General features: G+C 45.6%; 3 protein-coding genes across 3 annotated transcripts; 1 reads left to right on the plus strand and 2 right to left on the minus strand.

Annotated features, from left to right (window-relative positions):
• Positions 1-2,190: 2,190 nt before the first annotated feature.
• On the minus strand, positions 2,191-6,641 carry paplnb (papilin b, proteoglycan-like sulfated glycoprotein). Its single transcript, XM_084483545.1, has 12 exons — positions 6,520-6,641; positions 6,137-6,246; positions 5,874-5,934; positions 5,674-5,776; positions 5,321-5,451; positions 4,729-5,052; positions 4,429-4,605; positions 4,176-4,326; positions 4,013-4,093; positions 3,384-3,540; positions 3,156-3,234; positions 2,191-2,564 (listed from the first exon to the last, which is right to left on the minus strand). Exons 1-12 carry the CDS (start codon positions 6,619-6,621, stop codon positions 2,301-2,303), a joined length of 1,740 nt encoding a protein of 579 aa, XP_084339671.1. The 5' UTR covers positions 6,622-6,641; the 3' UTR covers positions 2,191-2,300.
• A 608-nt stretch (positions 6,642-7,249) lies between these two features.
• On the minus strand, positions 7,250-10,867 carry LOC311363621 (uncharacterized protein). Its single transcript, XM_084483576.1, has 2 exons — positions 10,766-10,867; positions 7,250-8,490 (listed from the first exon to the last, which is right to left on the minus strand). The coding sequence occupies exon 2, from the start codon at positions 8,443-8,445 to the stop codon at positions 8,098-8,100; it is 348 nt and encodes a 115-aa protein (XP_084339702.1). The 5' UTR covers positions 8,446-8,490; positions 10,766-10,867; the 3' UTR covers positions 7,250-8,097.
• Positions 10,868-11,833: 966 nt separating this feature from the next.
• drc1 (dynein regulatory complex subunit 1 homolog (Chlamydomonas)) lies at positions 11,834-18,911 on the plus strand (the record flags this gene model as incomplete). The annotated part of the gene is made up of 16 exons (XM_084483850.1): positions 11,834-11,955; positions 12,279-12,366; positions 13,079-13,191; positions 13,403-13,586; positions 13,977-14,114; positions 15,195-15,281; positions 15,646-15,768; positions 15,858-15,997; positions 16,340-16,462; positions 16,758-17,139; positions 17,260-17,349; positions 17,508-17,594; positions 17,718-17,827; positions 18,106-18,258; positions 18,591-18,693; positions 18,855-18,911. 16 exons carry the CDS (start codon positions 11,834-11,836, stop codon positions 18,909-18,911), a joined length of 2,100 nt encoding a protein of 699 aa, XP_084339976.1.
• Positions 18,912-19,938: the final 1,027 nt, after the last annotated feature.

Here is a 19,938-nt window from a genome sequence, read left to right on the forward strand (position 1 = left end):
ATCATTTGATTTTATTATATGCCTTGTGATAGGGTTGCCTTGTGACGTGGCGTTTCATCGGTAGGCCTACATTTCTTTTTGGAATTTTTAATTGCTGCAATAAGTTATATTTTTGTTGACTTCTAACATGTCTCTGTCTTTGCTGTTTGAATCTAACAGTAGTCTACGAGTAATATATATGCGGGAACCACTGTTTTTGGGGTATTGCGAAATAGCACCAGATGGACATTCAGTGGTATTGGATGACGTGTTTTAATAAAACACATCAATACACGGAATGTCCAGCTGGTGACTCCACTGAGGCTATAGTAACGATGCATCCTAGTGCTCTACGAGTACCCCTGTAGGCGTCGTTAGCTACGAGGGTTTTAACGACATTGTTATGTAACGATGCTTTCGGGAAACGGTCCGAAAATTCTGTGATGATCGTATGACGGTTTTAACAACGTCGTTAGGCTAACGATGCTTTCGGGAAACGGGGCCCAGAAGTACTGTCCAGGATTGCCCTGGTTTCAAGCTGGGTGTCCCAAGTCCCGACAAATATCTGTAAAACCCTCAAATGTCCCAATTTTCAACACTCACTATCACTGTCCCGGGTTTCTCCACAATTATGATAATAACAATAATACTGACTTTTTTTCAGTGTTTACATGGACATTGATCAAGTTCTGTCCCACTCATTACCTAACCCAATCAAAAAACATATGCACCACACGTCTGAATTCAACACTGATTGGTCTGTTGTCACGGCTGTATGTGTTTCCCAGTATGTTTTTGTTGTGTTCCCAGTAGTATTTGTCCCTGTTCTGTTTGCATGTCTCTGCCCATGCTCAGGAGCACCAGGACCGAGTTAAAAGCCACAGGTTCCTTTTCCCATGGGGAGGCTATTGGTCATGGGACTGCAGAGCATTTATCACCTTGACCCTGATAAGTACCTTTTTTGCCAGCAGTCCCAGTTTTATGTTTGCATTTGCACATTGTTCTTATATTGAAGTCTGGTTTATATGCCCATTAAGAATAATGTTAATGTTGTACTTGTATATGTTCACTGTAGTCCACTGCCCAAAGCTGTGTGGTTTTATCTGCACTTTTGTGGACCAAGGTAGCTTCTTTGCACATTTAATTGCTGACTTGAGCCTCAAATTTCAAACTTTGGGTTGATTGTCCACGAAGCCTGATGGTGAAAAATCTGGATCCATAGACGTTCAGGTGAGAACGTCTGTTTGTTTTGGCTATTAGTTTCACGCAGGAACCGTGCTCCAGCTAGGCTTTGCCTTTCCTTCGGAGCACTGTTTATTGTTTTGCTTTTGTTCTTTTTGGGACAATCCTGGTCCGAAGTTCTATAAATTCTGCCAGGGGCAGACATTCGTACACTTTACCAACATACTGTATCGAGTTCAGCACCGGCAGTAGCCAGTTGCCCCAAGGTCGGCACGTCTCAGAAGGACAGTTAGCTTCTTTATAGGTAATCAGGACGCCAGCTGACTGCTTATACACCTTTTCAGTGGGAATGCATGGGAGTAGTTTGGTTTGTGGCTTGCAGATGTGGCAAGTTTTTATTTTTTTATTTTACTTATACATTGGTTGGCCTTGAGCCTCAGCACCAGCACGGCCGGGTCCTCCTGGACCGGAGGGGCCTTGGCCTCCTCCTCCTGGCCATGGCTCCCGGCAGGCTAGGGTAGGGTGTCCGCGGCACGGGTGGGACCCGGGGCTAACGGTGGGGCGCGTGGGGCCCATGGGAAAAAAATCTCTACATCCATGATGCCTCAAGCTGTACAAGTTGTTTAACTTGTGCATGCAAACTTGTAGGTCATATGAAGTTAATTTGTTGTGGAGGTGTTGCCTCCGTTGGCTTAATTGGTTGTTTCAGTAACTTGGCCTTTTGTGACAGTTTGAATTGAGTGTTTAGCTAAGCTAAATATTGGGGAGAAATACTTAACACTGTATACACTGTATCTATAGCAATCAATGTGTGGTTGTCAAGGCTGTTGACTTGGCTATAGACTTCGGTCTTCGAGAGTCACAGATACCAGATAACAATGTAACAATGTACAAAAATTTGGACCATTTAGTTTATTGATTGCCTTTGGGATGTATGGGAATTTCGACAAATATGACAAATCGATTCAAAACATATTGCCTACCCTATAAGTCAAACAGGGATTAATAAAAATAGTAACTAGTCAAAATTTTAGACGATCGTTATGATTAGTAGAAATATGTCTAATCAAAGTAACGCATCCTTATACGTCATAATCTGATTTATTTGTGCATCAGGGTTTCACTTTCCTTCAGAGAGCTCACTTCCTTGTTCTCATGGCTCTCCAAGAGGTGGGACCTGCATGCAGGGTCGCCCTTAGCGATGGGTTCCCACACTTTCTCTGACAGGCTTCCAGTGAGGCAAAGTTATTGGTATTGCCCTGGCAACTTCCATACCAGAAGTCTGTGCATTTCCCCATGGTGGAGTCGTAGTAGAAGCGAACCATCCAGGTGTCACAGGGACCCTCTTCCCTGGGCAGGGAGCAGAGGTCTCCAGGCGATGGAATGGCGGGGGCAGATGGTGGCTGATGAACCAGAAAGGCAAATACAATAATGCAGCGGTTAGCTAAGTGGTGTGTTAGTATTGTATTTGGGAAGTGAAAATCCTTGAAACCATACAAGAGTAACCTTTGCGAATGAATCAATTCGAATGAACGACTCTTTAACAAGAACGAACCGACCTGATTCCCCGTTTCAGTTCTCTCTCGTTTGTTCTCCGAGACTCGTCTCCCAGACCCACCCACTAGTCACTGACGCTGCGTCGCGAGTCGCTGTTCGTTCACTGACTGTTAAGTGGTGAAAACTGAGACGTCACGAGAGCCAGCCGGGCAACAACATCCCGATTCCGAACATTAAGCGCTCCTCAGCTGAAAGGAACTTAGTTAATGTTGTGTTGATTTGACCGTTTGCACCATTGCACGATCGTGATTCGTTTGAGAACGAAGGAGGAGTTGAGTCTGATCGACTCAGCTGAGAACCATGCATTCCATGATTCACCGCTACCGGAAACGCGACTGAACGAACAAACAAACGATTCTGAACGATTCTTCTTGGCGAACTGACCGACGCAAACTGAATCAAGCAAACAAATCATGAAATCCACCACAAATTCTTACCACTGAGGTCCAGTACTCAGGGCAACCTGCCCTTCCAAACCCTTGAGCAGGAGTTATCCCATCCACACAACAGCCGTATCTGAGGAGGAGAGAGAGATTGTTTGTTTCATGTCGTTGCATGAAATCGATTTAATCTCTATTGTTGTTTTTTCACAAAATATGAGCTGCCTGTGAAATTCTGATGTATACATTGCAAATGACAATACAGATTCAGAGGAGCAAGTATACCTGGTGCGGACGCAGTCACCCCCGGGGCATCCCCTATTCCTGGGGCCAGTGGCAGAAGTGTGTCGGTCCGGGCAGCAGCCATGTGGTGACTGCTGACACTGAGAGCCGACCACAGGGGGGGAGTGGTCAACTGTGATGCTCTCACGTGGTCTGGGACCTGAGGTGGGAACTCACACACATAGACAAAATATAACACATGCTGAGCTCTTTAACCTGCCTGCGGCTTCCTTGTTTAAGATATATACGTTTTCTAATTTGTATTTTTCATACAGCAGAAGGTATGTTTAATTTTCATGATGAAAGTATGGCCCCTGGTAGTGAGGTAGTACATAAAACAGCGGGGAACTCCGTGTTTGTCAGTGAAAGATTTAAACACAGACAAAGCAGGATAATTATAGCCTAGACAAAGAAAATGATAACCTGGAAACATAGTTGTTTTTTTTTACCACCTGAGAATAGTCATTAAAATGAGGCGTCGATCTATTTTTATTTCGCAAATTCCCTTTAGGCTACATTTTTATCATGCGTATCTGCCAGCGATCAAGATACATGTTGTTAAAGAACTTGTTAAACATTGGCATGTTTGAACGTGCCAAGAACATTAGATAGAAACACATGGTCTGGCATACCCGCCTGCTCTCCTGGGATGTAAGGCGCCAGTCCTCTTGAGGGGGGGTCATTGGCTCTTGGGCCATGCACACTTGGGACCACTGGAAATAATATACAAGGTTAAATCAATAGAAATACACACACACACAACAAAATACAATGACCGGGGGATAGGATGCTTACTCTGGGCTTCAGGGCAGGGATGTGTGTTGCATGACTCCACGGCGACAGGCCTGCCGGTGGATCCACACCTGTGCTCTAAGTAGGGGTTGAGGTCTGTATCGTAGCACCCCACCCTCCTGTCTCTGACCCCACCACCACAGCTCCTGGTGCACTGCAGAGAGCGTTGAATCACAACCCGTCAATCATTGTCAACAAAGCCAAACCAGGGGTGGGGGGGCGGGGCGGGGGGGTCCAGATAGCACAATGTACATACCAGGCTAAAGTCACCGACGTGCCAGGTAATGTGGACGGGGCACCGGGGCCTGTGGCAGGGCTGGACGGCCGGGGGGCGCTGCAGGCCGCTACAAGCGCGGTCGTCTAGGCGCTCCCCAGAGAGACCCGCGCAGAACACGTCCCTGCTCTGCTGGCCTTCTCCACATGTTACCGAGCACTGATGTCGGGCAGAGAACATGAGTGTGAACACATCACTGTGTGTATCAGCTACGAGGATCCTTTGATACCCTGTCTATTGAGACTGACGACAGACAGATGAATAGGTAGACCTGGTACCGACCCCACTGAAGACGGACATACTGTACTCCGCAGCGACACACGGGTGCATGCTGCAGGCCTGCTGGCACGCCGGCCTCTGCAGCACTCGGGCAATGCAGTGGGTCTCGTCCACCGCGCGCGGGTTCACCGGATCCTGGAGCACGCATTGCACGCTGCGGTACTGCATGCCTCCGTCGCAGGTGGCTGAGCAGGCTCCGTACACGCCGGTGGTGTAGACGTAGATTTGCGTGTCCCTCGGATGCGGAGCCACGGGGGCCCGTGCCGAGGAGACAACGGGCGGCTGCACGTTTTGGTCCAGGCCCAGGAACTCTCCGTGGACCAGTGGCTGTGGAGGAAGAGGAAATGCTCTTTTGGTATTTCTAGCGAATAAGTCATGGATTCTTAACACTTGATGTAAATGATATTCAATTAAAGATAAACCAAATAAAAACACAGGTCACAAACAAACAATAGCTACATACATATTTAACACTTGTGCTGTTGCCTGGAATGTCCAGTTTAAATCCATAACAACATGAGTGCATTTGACGATTCTAAACCAAAATGTCATGTTCATAAAATCGCAAAGGTCTATATTGCTGTGTAGATCCTACCCTGCATGCACCGTCCACACAGATGCCACGGCGTCCCACACCGCAGGGGGTCCCGTCCACCACCGCCGCCCTCTGTCTGTAGGAGACGCTTCCCCCTCTGGGGACACAGTGCAGCTCGCACAGATTGGAAGCTACAGAAAAGAGAGAAATCTGTCAAAAATGCTTGTTTCGGTACATGCTGTCCAAGAGTTTGAGAGGGAAATTAATGAATTAATTGATTAAATACTAGGATTAGTATAAGTAGCTTTAACTAGTCACAGCTTTCCATGTTGGTTGTGTCCTTAGCTCTAGAGTGGAATTAAAAAAAAGAACAGTCATTTTGCCCTGTTCTGAAGGAAAGACGTAACCTTCACCTCCTTGGTAAGGCACCCACGAGTGACTTTTTCCCTGGAAGGCCAGTCCGTCAAACTCGGAGCACTGCTCTTGGCGGAAGTCCCTGGATCCTATAGGACATTCCTGCATCGACAGAGGATAGAAGGTTTGTTCCACTGAGAGGATTGAGCTAGAGGTGGGAGAAAGAGAGTAGGAGAGAGAGATTATAGGATAGAACTACCTGTGAGTTACAGATGCGGTATGACTTGGATGATCCCACACAATTATGACCTCCATCCGTCCTACAGGAGAGAAGAAGGAATATTAGTGTTAATGTTATGTTAATGTTAATTAAGATTAATGTAATAAAAAAATGGGTATTTAACATTGAATTATTATTTATTATATATAACACATATCTTTATCTTTGTCTTCATCTCTCTATTATACATTCTTACAGAATTTATCTATGGTTTATTATTTATTATACCTCCCCTGTCCTACCTTTGGGTGATGCACGTCCTGGTTCTAACAGAGATTCCTGTCCCACAGGTACGACTGCATGGCCCATAGGCGCCATAACCCCCCCAGATGTCATGGCTGGGATTTGTTTGCTGAAACATCACATCAAGCACTAAAATGAGTCAAAGAACAGCCTATGGAACACACAGTGTAACTCAGGGAGACCGCAGTCCACCACAAACCACCAAACCACAGGAGACCCACCGAAATAGAAGTGGTGGTTAAACATTGCATAGCTTGAATATCAACAGTGGGGCCATATATACTTGTCCAGATCTCTCAGGTTATTCTTTTTTATATTTATCTTTGATACTTTGCTAAGCTTTAAGTACAAAGAATTGAGAGCCATACAAAGTGAACCTTACAGTAAATACAGGCACAGCCAGCAGCTGAAGAACCAAGAGCAGAAGGATGTCCATGTCCAAAAGCCTCTGAAGGACTACTGGTAGAGAGGCACATGTTAGCATATCAATTCAGTTATAACATATTCAAATCATTAATATTCTAATATATTAAAAATAAATCTCCAACATGTGAAGGAACGGTGTGATCTTTTGTGTTCATCGATTTAGTTATTTTCCCCAGGGATCTTGTCATTTCAGTCACAAAAGCATTTACATGCAGAAATCCCCTCTGATTGACTGAACTCACATCATATAAAGGTCAAAATAAGTATTCATTCTGTAAGTTAAGATGCAGTGCGCTCCTACCGTCTGACAGGGAATCTGTCCTGCCTAGACAGCGGTCCAGATGGGAGTGGATCCCAGTAGAGGAGGTAGCTGTACTGACACTCAGCTCTCTGTTTCCTCACCTCTAAACTCTCCAATACTACACCCCCGCCCCCCAGGTGTCAGGTTTCAAATGTTCTAATGTACACTATGTTCTCATTTTTTTATGAGCTTTTTAATGAGCTCACACTTCTTTTTAGTTTATTTTATAAATGCAAAAAAAAAGCTATTATACTGAAAAAAGATAAATGGTATATACTATATAGCTTAAATGTAAATGTTTTTTTTTACATTTTAAGATAAATGCAATTGCAATTTCTTGGTTTTAAATCAGACATTTAATAGTTTAATTCAGTAGTTGCAACAACTCATTCTGAAACAGAAATAAAAGCAGAAAATACAAAGCGGCGACACACATAAATACATATAGGATCCATGGCAGCCAGTGACGGTGGTTTGGGCTGAACCACAGAATGTCCTAGTTTTGCACCCCACAACCACAACCAAGCACGCACTGGCTTATAGCACCAGCACTTTGTGGAGCTGTGTCTCCGGGGGGGGTCTGTGGCGGACATTTTTGACTCTGTGCCATACGATGAATGGATGAAAGCGAAGCCTAACATCAGGAAAGAAAGGGGAAGCGATTTGTTGATGTGTGGCACCAAGTCACCCACGTCCTCCCCAGTGGTGGGGTAGGATGATGGATGTCCTGTTTAAATAGCGCTGCTACTGTCCACTCAGTAGAGGACAAAGTGGAAGGAGGATCACACGAGATTCACACACACACACACACACACACACACACACACACACACACACACACACACACACGCATATTGACATACATGCGCGCCCACACACACACACACACACACTAGTATGCACACACATGCACACACATACCGTCGGTATGATTATTAGTTCAAGATATCATAGAGTAGAAAAACCACAATATCATACACTATACGACTCTTATTTAGGATCAGCCAAGCCTATAATGTTCTCCACTTCTCTTCAATTTACTCCGACATCCACTCAGTCCACAAATCCCCCCACCGTCTGTTACATCACTTTTTCTTTGCTTCTCCATGCAATGGGGAAGAGTAGAGAGAGAGAGAGAGAGAGAGAGAGAGCGAGAGAGAGAGAGAGAGAGAGAGAGAGAGCACCACCATCACCACCTCTTGTGTCTCCCAACCTCAAACCTTAACCCCACCCTCAGAGCTGCCGGTTTAGCTTCTTCGACTGCCTCTCCCTGTCGTCGATGGCGCTCTTGGTGCTCAGCAGCTCATCCATGGTGTCCATCACCTCCTGCATGTCACGGCCCAGCCCGGCATAGCTCTCCTTCAGGCCCTCCTGCTGCCGCAGGAGCTCAGTGGTCGTGGTCACCAGCTCCGCCGCCTGGTGGCTGCAGCCGGCGCGCAGCTGCTCCACCTCCGACAGCAGGACCTCCATGCTCTTCATCAGCTGCTCCAGGCGGCCCGCTGTCACCTCGAATCCCCCCGAAGACCCCTCCGCTGCTCCTCCTTCCTCGGGAGCCGAGCTGTCCTTCTGGTCCGAGTCCATGGTGATCCTGCGGCCTGCGGCCTCCTTCACTGATCACACAGAGCTCTGGGGAGGAAGGCAGTGTGAACGTAGTGGGTGTAGGAGCCAATAGAACAGATGGACAAGCAAGCTCAATGGCAACAAAGAGACTCAAGAGGGACGGAGGGAATAATCGTTATAGGTATACTAGCAACACTCCTGAGCTGTTGACCTGCAAGGAGTAATGCTCGTGACGGGGGTTTGGAAATGGTCTGCATTTGGCTAATCTGGTCTGCTTTTGTACTAAGACTGTCTCTGTGTCCGTATTGGTCCAGGCCAGTTAAGCTGTGAGTGACTAAGGGTGAGCAGAGAATCAGAAGAGCCAGGGCACAAAAGAGGGAAAGTAAAAGTGTCACCTTCTAAATGACAAGAGGATAAACTGTGAAATGAAATGAACAAAAAGAACAGAATCCAACTGATTCTGGATGAAAGATGTGTTTTTTTTATGTGCACTTGTGCGCTCATACATGTGTCACCCACGCGAGCTATAACATGTTTGATCCTGTAATCCATTTTGCAGTTGCAATCTCATGCACCGACGCCCCCCACAGCGGGCGCTACACCTGAGGAAGTGGAGGGTGGGCGGCAGGCACGACATGAGATGTACTGCCTGGCCCCTCCTTCTACTTCCACTCCTCCTCCCCCTCCTAACCTATTCACGGCTATCTGAGACTCTGAGATTAACGTCTTCATTAACTCTGAGCCCTCACACGCGCACACACACACACACACACACACACACACACACACACACACACACACACACACACACACACACACACACACACACACACACACACACACACATCCATCAGTGCTCGAATGGTGCTCCAACCGATGGAACAGAACAACCACAAGGGAGTGATCAAGCGATGTTCAATGAATTCCGTTCTGGAGAAGGAACGGTGTGAGAACTTGTGTACCTTGGCCTTTATACATGCACAGGCACACACACGTACAAATGCACAAACACACTCACATATGCACACACACACATTAAATGCACAACTGCACCATTGCACTCACATATGCACACACACACACACACACGCACACACGCACACACACACACACACACACACACACACACACACACACACACACACACAATACAAACGCAAACAAACACACATATACACACACGCAAATCATGTTCCTTTCTTCCTCTCCCCACTATCTTTGTCTTTTTTGGTACAGTTTGTTCAAAGCTATGTGTTGTATCACCATGATTCAATGAATAAATCAAAACTCAGAATCTAAAAGTCCTGCAGTGTTTGCGTTTTACCTTTCGAGTCAATTTAGTTGAATGCTTAATTGTATTTGGTACGAAAAACTGAATGTTTTCATTTGAATGTCCATCAATTCCTTATAGTAACACGTTTGCTGCTATTGTGGGAATGACACAAGATAGGCCTTGTCTCTTATACTTTTGGACAATTTAGACAATTTAGTAGTAAATAACACTATGTTAGTTAGTTGTGGTGGATATTCATTTTAACATGCTATCTGTGTACACTTTGAGATGTTGATGGCAGTTTTTAGCTAATGTAAACAAAAACAACAGACAAATGAGAAGGCATTAATGGTCTTCTAAATGAATAGGACACGTGCACAGAAGACATTTAAAGGCCCAGGAGATAAGGCACGTGTCAGGATCACCACTCCTCCCTCTCTTATCAAAAGCAGCCAGCAGTGGGAGCAGTGCCACGGGCCCATACAGCCACGACGCCCTCTGAATGGTGTTTAACCTGCTTTAACCACAGAAACAACAGCCACCCCACACAAGCTTTCTCCCTTTCCCCTCAAAAAATAATAAATGTCTCAATGTATTTTGAGCTACGCAGGGGCTAATGCTTTAATAATGCACTGTGGATAATTAATGTCAATCAGACATTACAGTAGAATGTAAAATTAGTTTTGGGTCTCACCTCTCTGTCTATGTGCAAAAAGTTACCTCAAAACCTAAACAATAACAAACACAAACAACTCTTTGCGGCATTCTTTACTGCATTTTATATTATTATTATAGTATATGAGTAACCTTGTGTATTACAGAATAATCAAAAAGCCACAGGTAGGAAACAAATCAAAATGTATCAATAGATTAATCTTCTCTATGATAAAAAAAATAATAAAAGTAATAGTAATAAATAGTAATAATAGTAAAAGTTATATGCTACTACAGGTGCAGGAAAAAAAAAAAAAAAACCTTTAACAACCCAGAGAATATTATTAATTCTTTAACATAATATAAAACTTTGCGATACCTATCTTAATAGAATCAAGAGTTTTTCGGACATACCAAGCCTGTAGTGGCCTCGCCATTGAACAGCAACTGCAGTTGTGGTAGATTATGATTTTTAAAATACCCATTAGATCCAATGTCTTCAGGACACTTGAGGAAGTGTCTCTTCATGTGGACAGGAGATAAGCTGTCTTGTGTACGTACGTCAGAGATGTGTGCTCTCCAGACATTAAGGGTGCTGCCCAATCCACAGGCGTTGGAGCCCCCATGTAAACGTAACACGATGAGATCCCCGCAAACACTTTCAGTAAATGTGCATGGGTTAAGAAATGAAACACTTGTTGCAACATGGAACGGACATGGAACTTTATGGAGTTTCATCTCTAATTAAACATATTACCAGATCCATTTTTGGAAACAAATTAAACACAATTAGGCCTATTAGGAATGCAGTTAAGAATGTTAATATTTTGAGTTACCAGTCATAGTGGCACTCAAGAAAGTAGCTACCGTACACAAGAAAGTACTGTATATGCACTAAATCTACTACTGCTTCTTGTCAGTTTTTTCACTGTTACTAAAATATTACCGTCATTCAGAGAAAACCAGAATATATTTTTGTAATGTAAAACTGGTCACCACTGGTACAGTGTAATGTTTATTAATCACAAAACACATGTGTAATCTATTCTGTGTCATGCAGTGCAGATTAAGTCTGGCGCGAATGTTTTTTCCCACTCAGAACCGATCTCAAAAATGGCTGTATGGCCTATTTAGAGTTAAATCACCTTGGGCCACCCAGAACATGCATGTTATATTCTAAAAGGACGAAGTAACATCTACTATGTTATGTAGAAATAACATAATATCTTATGTTATTTCAAGAACTGATAAAATGGCATAGATTGCTATGTTGACCTCAAAATGTGGTTTCGGGCTCACTGGCCCTTTAAGCGACCTACAGGTCAGGACCCGTATCCATAGCAACGTCAACCGAACACAACACCCTAATTGCGGTAATATTGATCTCCCGTCGTATAATCGTAACCGATTTTTAAACGCAGTTAAAAAGCTGTCAGTCATTACTTAACAGCAGTCAAGATATCTAGATATCAAGATATCTAGATGAGTGAACATGGGAAGAAACCAGCGGAGAACGTGGTCTCTTCGTCGGCGGCAGAAGCGCACCAGGAGAGAACCGACGCTCAGTGCCTCCGCGGAGCCGCGCGCAGCACGGCCAAGGAGAGGTCGGGATTCTCCTCTCTACATTACACACGGTCACCACGTTTAAGGGATACCGTTACAGCGAGCCGGTCGTTATTGTGAATCACCTTCAATCATCTTGAAGGGACAACAAAAAAATATGTTATTGCTTTAAAAATAATTTGATTGCTTCCGCTAAAAAACTGCGTGTCAAATACGATTGGAAATGCGTCCATAGCAGAAAAATATATACAAATAAATGTGATTGGTCAATGAAGAAAGCCTCCACTGACCAATCAGAATCGAGTATTCAACAAGCCGTGTCTGATCTGGACGGTGGATGACTGGATGACACCCCTCTCCCCAGGGCGCAGAGGGGAGAGGACTCCCACGAGGATCTGCCCGTCAAGGAGGAGAAGTGGCAGAGCGAGCAGCGAGCGGAGCTAAGTGAAAGGGTCGGTGTATTTTTATTTTTTTATTTTATACTAATTTTAAATGAGTATACAATTTGACAATACAATTCATTGCCATGTCAACAGTTGATTGGAATTTGCCTTGGTGCCAATCAGGTTAAAAAAAAGGCAATACACACAACATACAGCACATAAAATACAATCACATAGACCATCATTCAAACCAGTAAAAAGCTGTGAAGATCTTGTGCTATTGCAACTTCCCATGAAGTGTCTTGTGCAGTCTATAAAGTGAGTTTTAATGAGGTGCATTTAGTACACGTTTACTCTACAAGGTGCCTGAGCATTGAGGAGGGTACATAATGTTACAAAACTGTTACTGTTTATATCAAATCTTCACTGAAAACCAAATGTTCCTATGAGAAGACACCTGAGACATCTACCCAGGCTCTGGCCTTCCCCATAGCATCAAACAACAAGACCACCTCCTGGAGGCCCACTGCCATCTTTTCACTACCATCTTTTCTGCACACTTTCTGTTCCTTGGATGAAATGAAGGGCGATACACTGAGACAAGCCGGTGGAGAGGGCCAGAGAGAAAGAGAATAAGAGAGAGAGCGATGTGAGTGAAAGAGAGATACAAGTTAGAGATGGTCGGCCATGGGTAATGCACACTTTAGTCGGTCTTTCAGGGGTCTTTCAGGGGTAGTCTTTACATAACTCATAATTCATGTTTTTTTCCACGGCTTCTCAGATGCTGGTCAACCTGTTGAGCGATGGGACGCAGCTGATCACAAACATCCAGGTGGCAGCTGATGCTAAAGAGTCCCAGAGAAGGACTGAGCTGAGGGAAGCTTGCAGACTCCAGTAATGCACACTTTCCTTTCCTCATATACATTTATAGACATTTATTTTTTCTCTCACTGTACCGTCTTTGAGTTTGACCGTAGCTTGAGTTGTTCATAAATACATCAGACCAGTGCTCAGTGAGTATGAATGATAATAATAATCAGAATGAAGCCACTAAGAACAGATATGTTGTATTTCCTCATGAACCTCATCTTCCAACCCTGGCCAGAGTGGAGAAGCTAGAGAGCGAGGCCAGGTCCAGCATGGAGAAGTTTGAGGAGATCACCAGGGGGTTCAGCCAGGCCAAGACCAAGGTCATCCCCCAGGATCTCCACCAAGCTCTGGGCAGCCAACTGCAGCTGTGTGCTCAGGTGCTGGAGGACAAGAGCAAACTCATCAATGATCTGCAACAGGTAACGACGGTAGCACACACACACACACACACACACACAACACACACACACACACACACACACACACACACACACACACACACACACACACACACACACACACGCACACACAGGGTGAGGCCTCTTTGAAGTATTGGACATGTAAGTCATACTTACTCACTGTATTTTGCGACATATTGAAATATTTGCTGCAAATAAAAGTCCAGCACTTTAAGACCGTTGTCTACCAGCTTGTTATATTTCTATGATTTGACTTGTGACTTGCTTGACCTAAGCTATGACTTGACTTGACTCGACTCTCACAAAAATGATGTGTGTGTGTGTGTGTGTGTGTGTGTGTGTGTGTGTGTGTGTGTGTGTGTGTGTGTGTGTGTGTGTGTTGTGAAACAGGAGCTGAAGGCCCGTGACGAGCGCTACGTGAAGGCGCTGAAGCGCCAGGCGGAGGAGGTGGACCTGATGATAGAGAGGATGGAGGAGCAGGTGAAGACCCTGACCAGGACCAACAGGGAGGAGCTGGACCACATCGAGGTGAGGAACCCACGTCTCCAACGTCTGAGTCCCTCCCTGTTCATCCTGCCTTAAAGATCCCACATCATTTAGGGTTAATAATTGCATTTGGGGGTACTACTAAAATAGGGTTACTTGTTAATTTCTGCAAAACCAATTTCAGCGTCTTTCAAAAGCGTTGTTTTTTATCACGTCGCCATAAGGCCCCCCTCCAGAGTAGCCCCGTGATTGGTCATCACGCCCACTCTTTTGCAATTGGTCGAACCCTTTGTGTGTGTTTCGGCAAAGAAGTTGTAGCCGGGAGGCTACAGTTGTGGGTAGCCGGGAGGCGGGACTTCTGCACTTCAGCACCGCCCACTGCACAGCCTGACGTAACACTGTTAAGGAAGTAAAGTTTGAGCGCAAACAATCTGTTTCACACACTTATTGAGGGGCGTTCTGGACGCGAATACTACGGCTGGTGCCAGCTTAGATTTTTCTAGCTTGGCAGACGTAAAACATGAAAACATATGGCATATAACAGTACAAAGCAAAGGGAAGTCGATAAGCATCATATCACCCCTTTAAGACCCATCTATTCTCTACTGCCTTCTCACAGAAACAGAGTCCATTTTCAATGTTCGATGACCGAAACATTACACATATTGATTTATATAATTTTCCAATAGCAATGACTACAGTTGTGCTGCTTGGTTTCGATCTCTCTGTGCATCAAGATGGAATGCTGCCCGAATGGCATGCTGACCAGTGGTCTGCTGCTCAGCATATCTCAGGCATGCGGCCATGTCATGACCTGCTTTACTCCACGTATAGAGGGGCTCGAAGCAAAGAATCATCAGCCAGTTTTACCCTCGGTTCTGATAGGGTCATACAAGCAAATAGACAAAACAATATGGATGAATGACACGTAAACACTTACCTTAAAGTGACCTTTCAAAACCTTGAAAATCACATGAATCATCAATACCTCAAACATTAAAGCAACTTTTCTGTGGATCAGTGGATAAACATGTTTTTAATCACGCTACCACTCGACCTCCAAACTTGTGATCTTCAGTTTCTCACACACGTTTGACATTTGCTCGGTCCTGTTGTGCACAGAAAGCGTACGAGGAGGAACGCAAGGTCCTGCTGAGGGGCAACAGACAAGAGTGGGAGCAACACGTGAAGCAAAGGTCCACCACAGAGGTACAGCTGCACAGTAGAGGGGTTCCCCTTTACTTCCTCCCAGTCGCTCTCCCTCTCTCATGTATCTTAATAGACTGATACAAGATCACCTCCTACACCAAAACATGCAACACAAACAGAACATGTGGGTGTTTCAATGGGAGTAGAAATAGATGTTTGTCTCAGGAGAGAATTTTCTTGTGAAAGCATTGGTGTTTTGGAGGTCAAAGTTGTTTGCTGTGTTAGATAGATTTCTGTATTGCACACACACACAGACACACATCAAATGACCTACCTGCCCCTCCCCCACCGGTGTGTTTGTGTGTAATGCCACTCGCCAGTGGGTGTCAGTGACCCCTAACGTAGGCCTCCTCTGGCCGTTCAGTTGGAGAACATGATGGAGAGGAGGAGGAAGATGGAGGAGTACGAGGACATGCTGGAGCAGCTGAGGCTGGCGGAGATAGAGGACTACAACGTGATCAGGGAGAATTTGGAGACTGATGTTCAGGTACACTAAGACACAAGCACACACACACACACACACACACACACATATATAAAGGAATCAAATCCAAATCCAATCCTGTGTGTGTGCAGACCACGCTGCTCTGGAAACAGCAGCAGAAGGCCACTGCCCAGCTCAACCAGGAGAAACAGGAGTTCAACATCCACGTGCTCATGCACAGAGAGAAGGACAGCATGATTATCCAGTCCAAGCTGAAGCGGAAGATCAATAGGTCACACACACACACACACACACACACACACACACACCGTACACACACAAATTGGGATATCTCCTTAGTATTCTCTCTGACAGAAGACAGAAGAATTTGATCCAACAATAGTACTACCGACCAAATTGCCCAAAGTATTTTGCAACCACTATATTGAAGTTTAAATCCACATTACACCTTACTCTGCATAAACGCTTTCAATGGCACTAAACGGACGAGATTCAGAACAATGCATGTTCAGAACATGCATTTGATATCATAACATGAGTTGAAAGAAAGTACTGATGATCCATTATGCAGTGTCGTTCTGACCGGCCGTCTCCTGCCCTGGTTGTGTTGCAGACTGCAGGACGTCCTGAACGGCCTGAAGGCCAATCGTGTGCAGGCTGCAAAGGAGGGCCACGGCCAGTGTGACGACTACACACGCACCGTGCAGCAACACACACTCATGCAGAAGAAGATCAAGTGCGTAGGAGAAGGATACATATACTGCAGCTATGCTCATGAACACATACACATGCTTACAATGTTATTTGAATTGATTGCATCAGCTCTTGCTGTTGCTATTTTGGTGAAATGACATAACTGGCAATAATGCTGTGATGCATAATTTCTGATGTCAAAAAAACATTAAAAACATCAGTCAATAATTGATGGTGCCTTCCTCTGTGCATCTCTCTCTCTCTTTTTTCTCCCATAATTGTCTTCCTTTGTCCCTCGCCCCCCTCCTTCTCTTCCTCTCTGGGTCCGTGGACTGCAGGCACTTTGCGGCCGTGGACAGCGAGCGGTTTGCGGAGGTGTGGCGGATGAAGGAGGCGGAGGTGAGGGAGCTGGCGGGGAGGGTGCTGGACATCGACCGCCTCCTCCACGAGCAGCAGCTGGGCCTGGTCTGGGAGCGGCCCGCCGCCCCCCCCGAGCTGTTCCCTTCGCCCCCCCGGGGCCCGGCCAAGGCTGACGCGTCGGTCGGCGCCTCGTCCGGCACGACGGGCGCACGGAGCGCGGTGGCGTACGGCGAGGCCTGCAGCGACGGGGCGTCGTCCGCCAGCCAGAGCGGCGGAGGGGCGGCGGCGGGGGAGGCAGGCAGAGGGGAGGTGTCCGCCGACACCGTGAGGAAACTGCTGCAGCTGCTGTGTGACGAGGCGGTGAGCTCTGGACTCTGGTTGTTATTTAGGCCAGTGCTATGGTTGTGGTAAGCTGCCAATTTAGCAAGTTAGCTATTTATATTAACCTTGACGTCCCTTCCCCTCCGTTTTCCATCCCAGGGCTTTTTGATCGAAAGCAAACTCCTCACGCTGATGTCTCCACTGGACAAAGACCACCAGTCTCTCATCAAACTGGACTCCATTTTCTCTGTGAGTTAAATTTTTTGTTTTTTGTTTTGAACACACAACGTTTTACAGAGCATTGAATGTGTGTGTTTACCAAACGGCAGTTTACATCGATTTCTTTAATGAATAGAAAAATGAGATTGCTGAATGGAGTATGCTCTGTTGTCGTCCTCGTCTCCCAGTCCCTGGGAGTTGAGAGCAAAGAGGACGTGTACCGGCTGGCTGAGTTCTTCTCAAACTACCAACAACGACCGACTCAGCAGGCTGATGTAAGCAGACATCAATCCATTACACATCCTCCACTGTGCAGTCAAAGGAGGATGAACAGTGGAGATGGGGACAGTCTGGGGGTGGTAACCGTGGTAACTCTCCCTTTTTTCCCCCGCATCCAGGCAGAGGGATTCAGAAACGGCTGGACAGCGAGCGGGACGTTTAACCTCCTCCACCCCGATGAGGTCCTGGCTGCCCTGAAGGCCTTCACTGCCCAGTACAGACGGCCCAGGTCAGACCAAGCCCCCTCAGAACATAGAGTTGTGTTTATAATACAACCACCAACATGACAAGGAAGAAATGTGCAATGGCAACTACGTTATCATTTAGATGATAATAATCCAACGAGACCCGTTTGCTCAGATGTTTTGGATCATATTTCATCAATATAATTAATAAGACATGATCAAATATAATGTAAACGATTTCACATTATATTTAATGTCTGATGTCTTAACCACTTGTGCAGTGGCTCCATTGACCCCCTTCCCTGTATCATGTCCTCGTCAGAGAGCAGTCGGCCCCCCAGCATCACAGCTCCACCATCACAGGGGCCCCCGACGGGCCCGAACAGGCTGCCTTCTGGGAGAGCCTCTCAAACGTTCTGCCCGAGCCCAAGCTCAAGATCTGGACCGCCCTGGATAGCGGCCTGGAGAAGTACCAGTGAGTAATACGGAGCTAGGAAAACCTAAAGAATAAATTCCCCCCCCCCCCCCCCCCACAGAGTCCCAACGCGGGGGGCAGTGGCTGCGGAGGTAGAGCGGGTTGACTGGCAACCAGAAGGTTGCTATTTCGATCTCGGGCTCCTCCTAGCTTTGTGCCGAGGTGTCCCTGAACAAGACACTACCCAAACTGCTTCTCGTCCTGCGTGGTTGACTCTGTGAACGTGTGGATGAATGGGTGAATGGGTTGAATGTTAGGCAATGTTGTATAGCGCTTTGAGTGGCCACTGGTTATAAAATGGCTGCATGAATGCACCCTTGTTGTTCCCCCAGCACGGTGCTGACGGAGCGGGCCCAGCTCTTCAGGGACACTCAGGGCCTGAAGCGGCAGAATGCAGAGCTGCGCATGCTGCTGCAGCAGTCCCTAAACGCTAAGGTACACGCCCTCCTTCTGATGTCACCTCCAGCCCTGTCATGTTATCAACTGTTACTGCAATAGATAATTAGTAAAGCCTCCCTTTCAAGATTAAAATGGTTTTGAAGTGATCTTGTGTCTCCCTAAGAAAGAACCCATTCTAAAAGAGTGTTCTCTGACAGGTGAACTCAGAGCTGGTCATCCCGCCCGATAGGCTGATGAAGATGGCCCCTAAGTGAGCAGCAAAATAAATGTTATAATAAAGCATCTAAAAAACCAACTGCTCATAGCACCCTTCTTTCTACAGTCATGGGAGAGAGTGTAGATAACTGGAGCATAACTAATGCAGGTTAGCCATCTTAAAAGAAACAATATCATTATATTACTAGAAAATGCTAAATGAGTGCTGTAGTGCAAAGTGAGGTTGAAAATATGTTTTAGTAAATGAATGAATGGCTTAAATCAAGTGAAGGGATTTGAACAGAGTCTAAATGCAGTAAACAATGTACACCGGCACAATATCTAATACATGTTAAATGGTTGGAAACAAATAAAGTGAAGAGTTAAACAAATAGCTAACGTGATCAAGTTTGAATACATTTGAGATCAAATATAGAATAGCTGAGCTGTTCTGATGATATGCCTCTTCTGTGTGTGTGTGTGTGTGTGTGTGTGTGTGTGTGTGTGTGTGTGTGTGTGTGTGTGCTCCAGTTGATCTACAAGAATGACAGTTTCAGACTTATGTTTAAATATCAATATCATAAAAGTTGATAAAAGACCAACAGCTAGCTTTACTAGTCTTTCCTGGGCCCCGTTTCCCGATAACGATGGATCCACGCTCGTACAATCATTCTTACGAAGGATCTTTCGATGCTTCGTAACTTTTTTCAGAGTGTTTCCCGAAACTCCTCTTAACATGAACGCGCGTGCTCTGCTCTGACGACGTCGTAGGATTGTAGCTGTCTACTGACACGGTGCTGAAATGGGCTCTGTATGAGGGGGAGACGCAGGAATGTTGTTGGATTAAACTATATTTTGCGGCAGCAAAAAAATATCTCCCCATCAAGGCCAACAGCAGAGTAGCCTATGAAAAGAATAGACTAATATGAATGCTACAAATATTAAAACACAATTGTCTAGGCCGACATATGCTATATCAGTCCTAATCCTGAACGCACCGTGCGTAAATTTTTTCACGGCATTTTCTCCCCGAAATAATTCCATATTACAAAAATAAAAAATAGCATGTGTCTGTGTGACAACTAT

Source organism: Micromesistius poutassou, assembly GCF_964030765.1.
Source record: "Micromesistius poutassou genome assembly, chromosome: 19".
In the NCBI taxonomy this organism is placed as follows: domain Eukaryota; kingdom Metazoa; phylum Chordata; class Actinopteri; order Gadiformes; family Gadidae; genus Micromesistius; species Micromesistius poutassou.

Excerpts from the sequence above, each read along its gene's own strand:
- paplnb (XM_084483545.1), bottom strand. The coding sequence starts at position 6,621 with ATGCTAACATGTGCCTCTCTACCAGTAGTCCTTCAGAGGCTTTTGGAC. Across the intron at positions 5,935-6,136 it reads AGGACGTGCATCACCCAAAG|GACGGATGGAGGTCATAATT; the intron begins GTAGGACAGGGG and ends TCTCTCCTGTAG. Across the intron at positions 4,094-4,175 it reads TCCCTGCCCTGAAGCCCAGA|TGGTCCCAAGTGTGCATGGC; the intron begins GTAAGCATCCTA and ends TATTATTTCCAG.
- LOC311363621 (XM_084483576.1), bottom strand. The coding sequence starts at position 8,445 with ATGGACTCGGACCAGAAGGACAGCTCGGCTCCCGAGGAAGGAGGAGCA.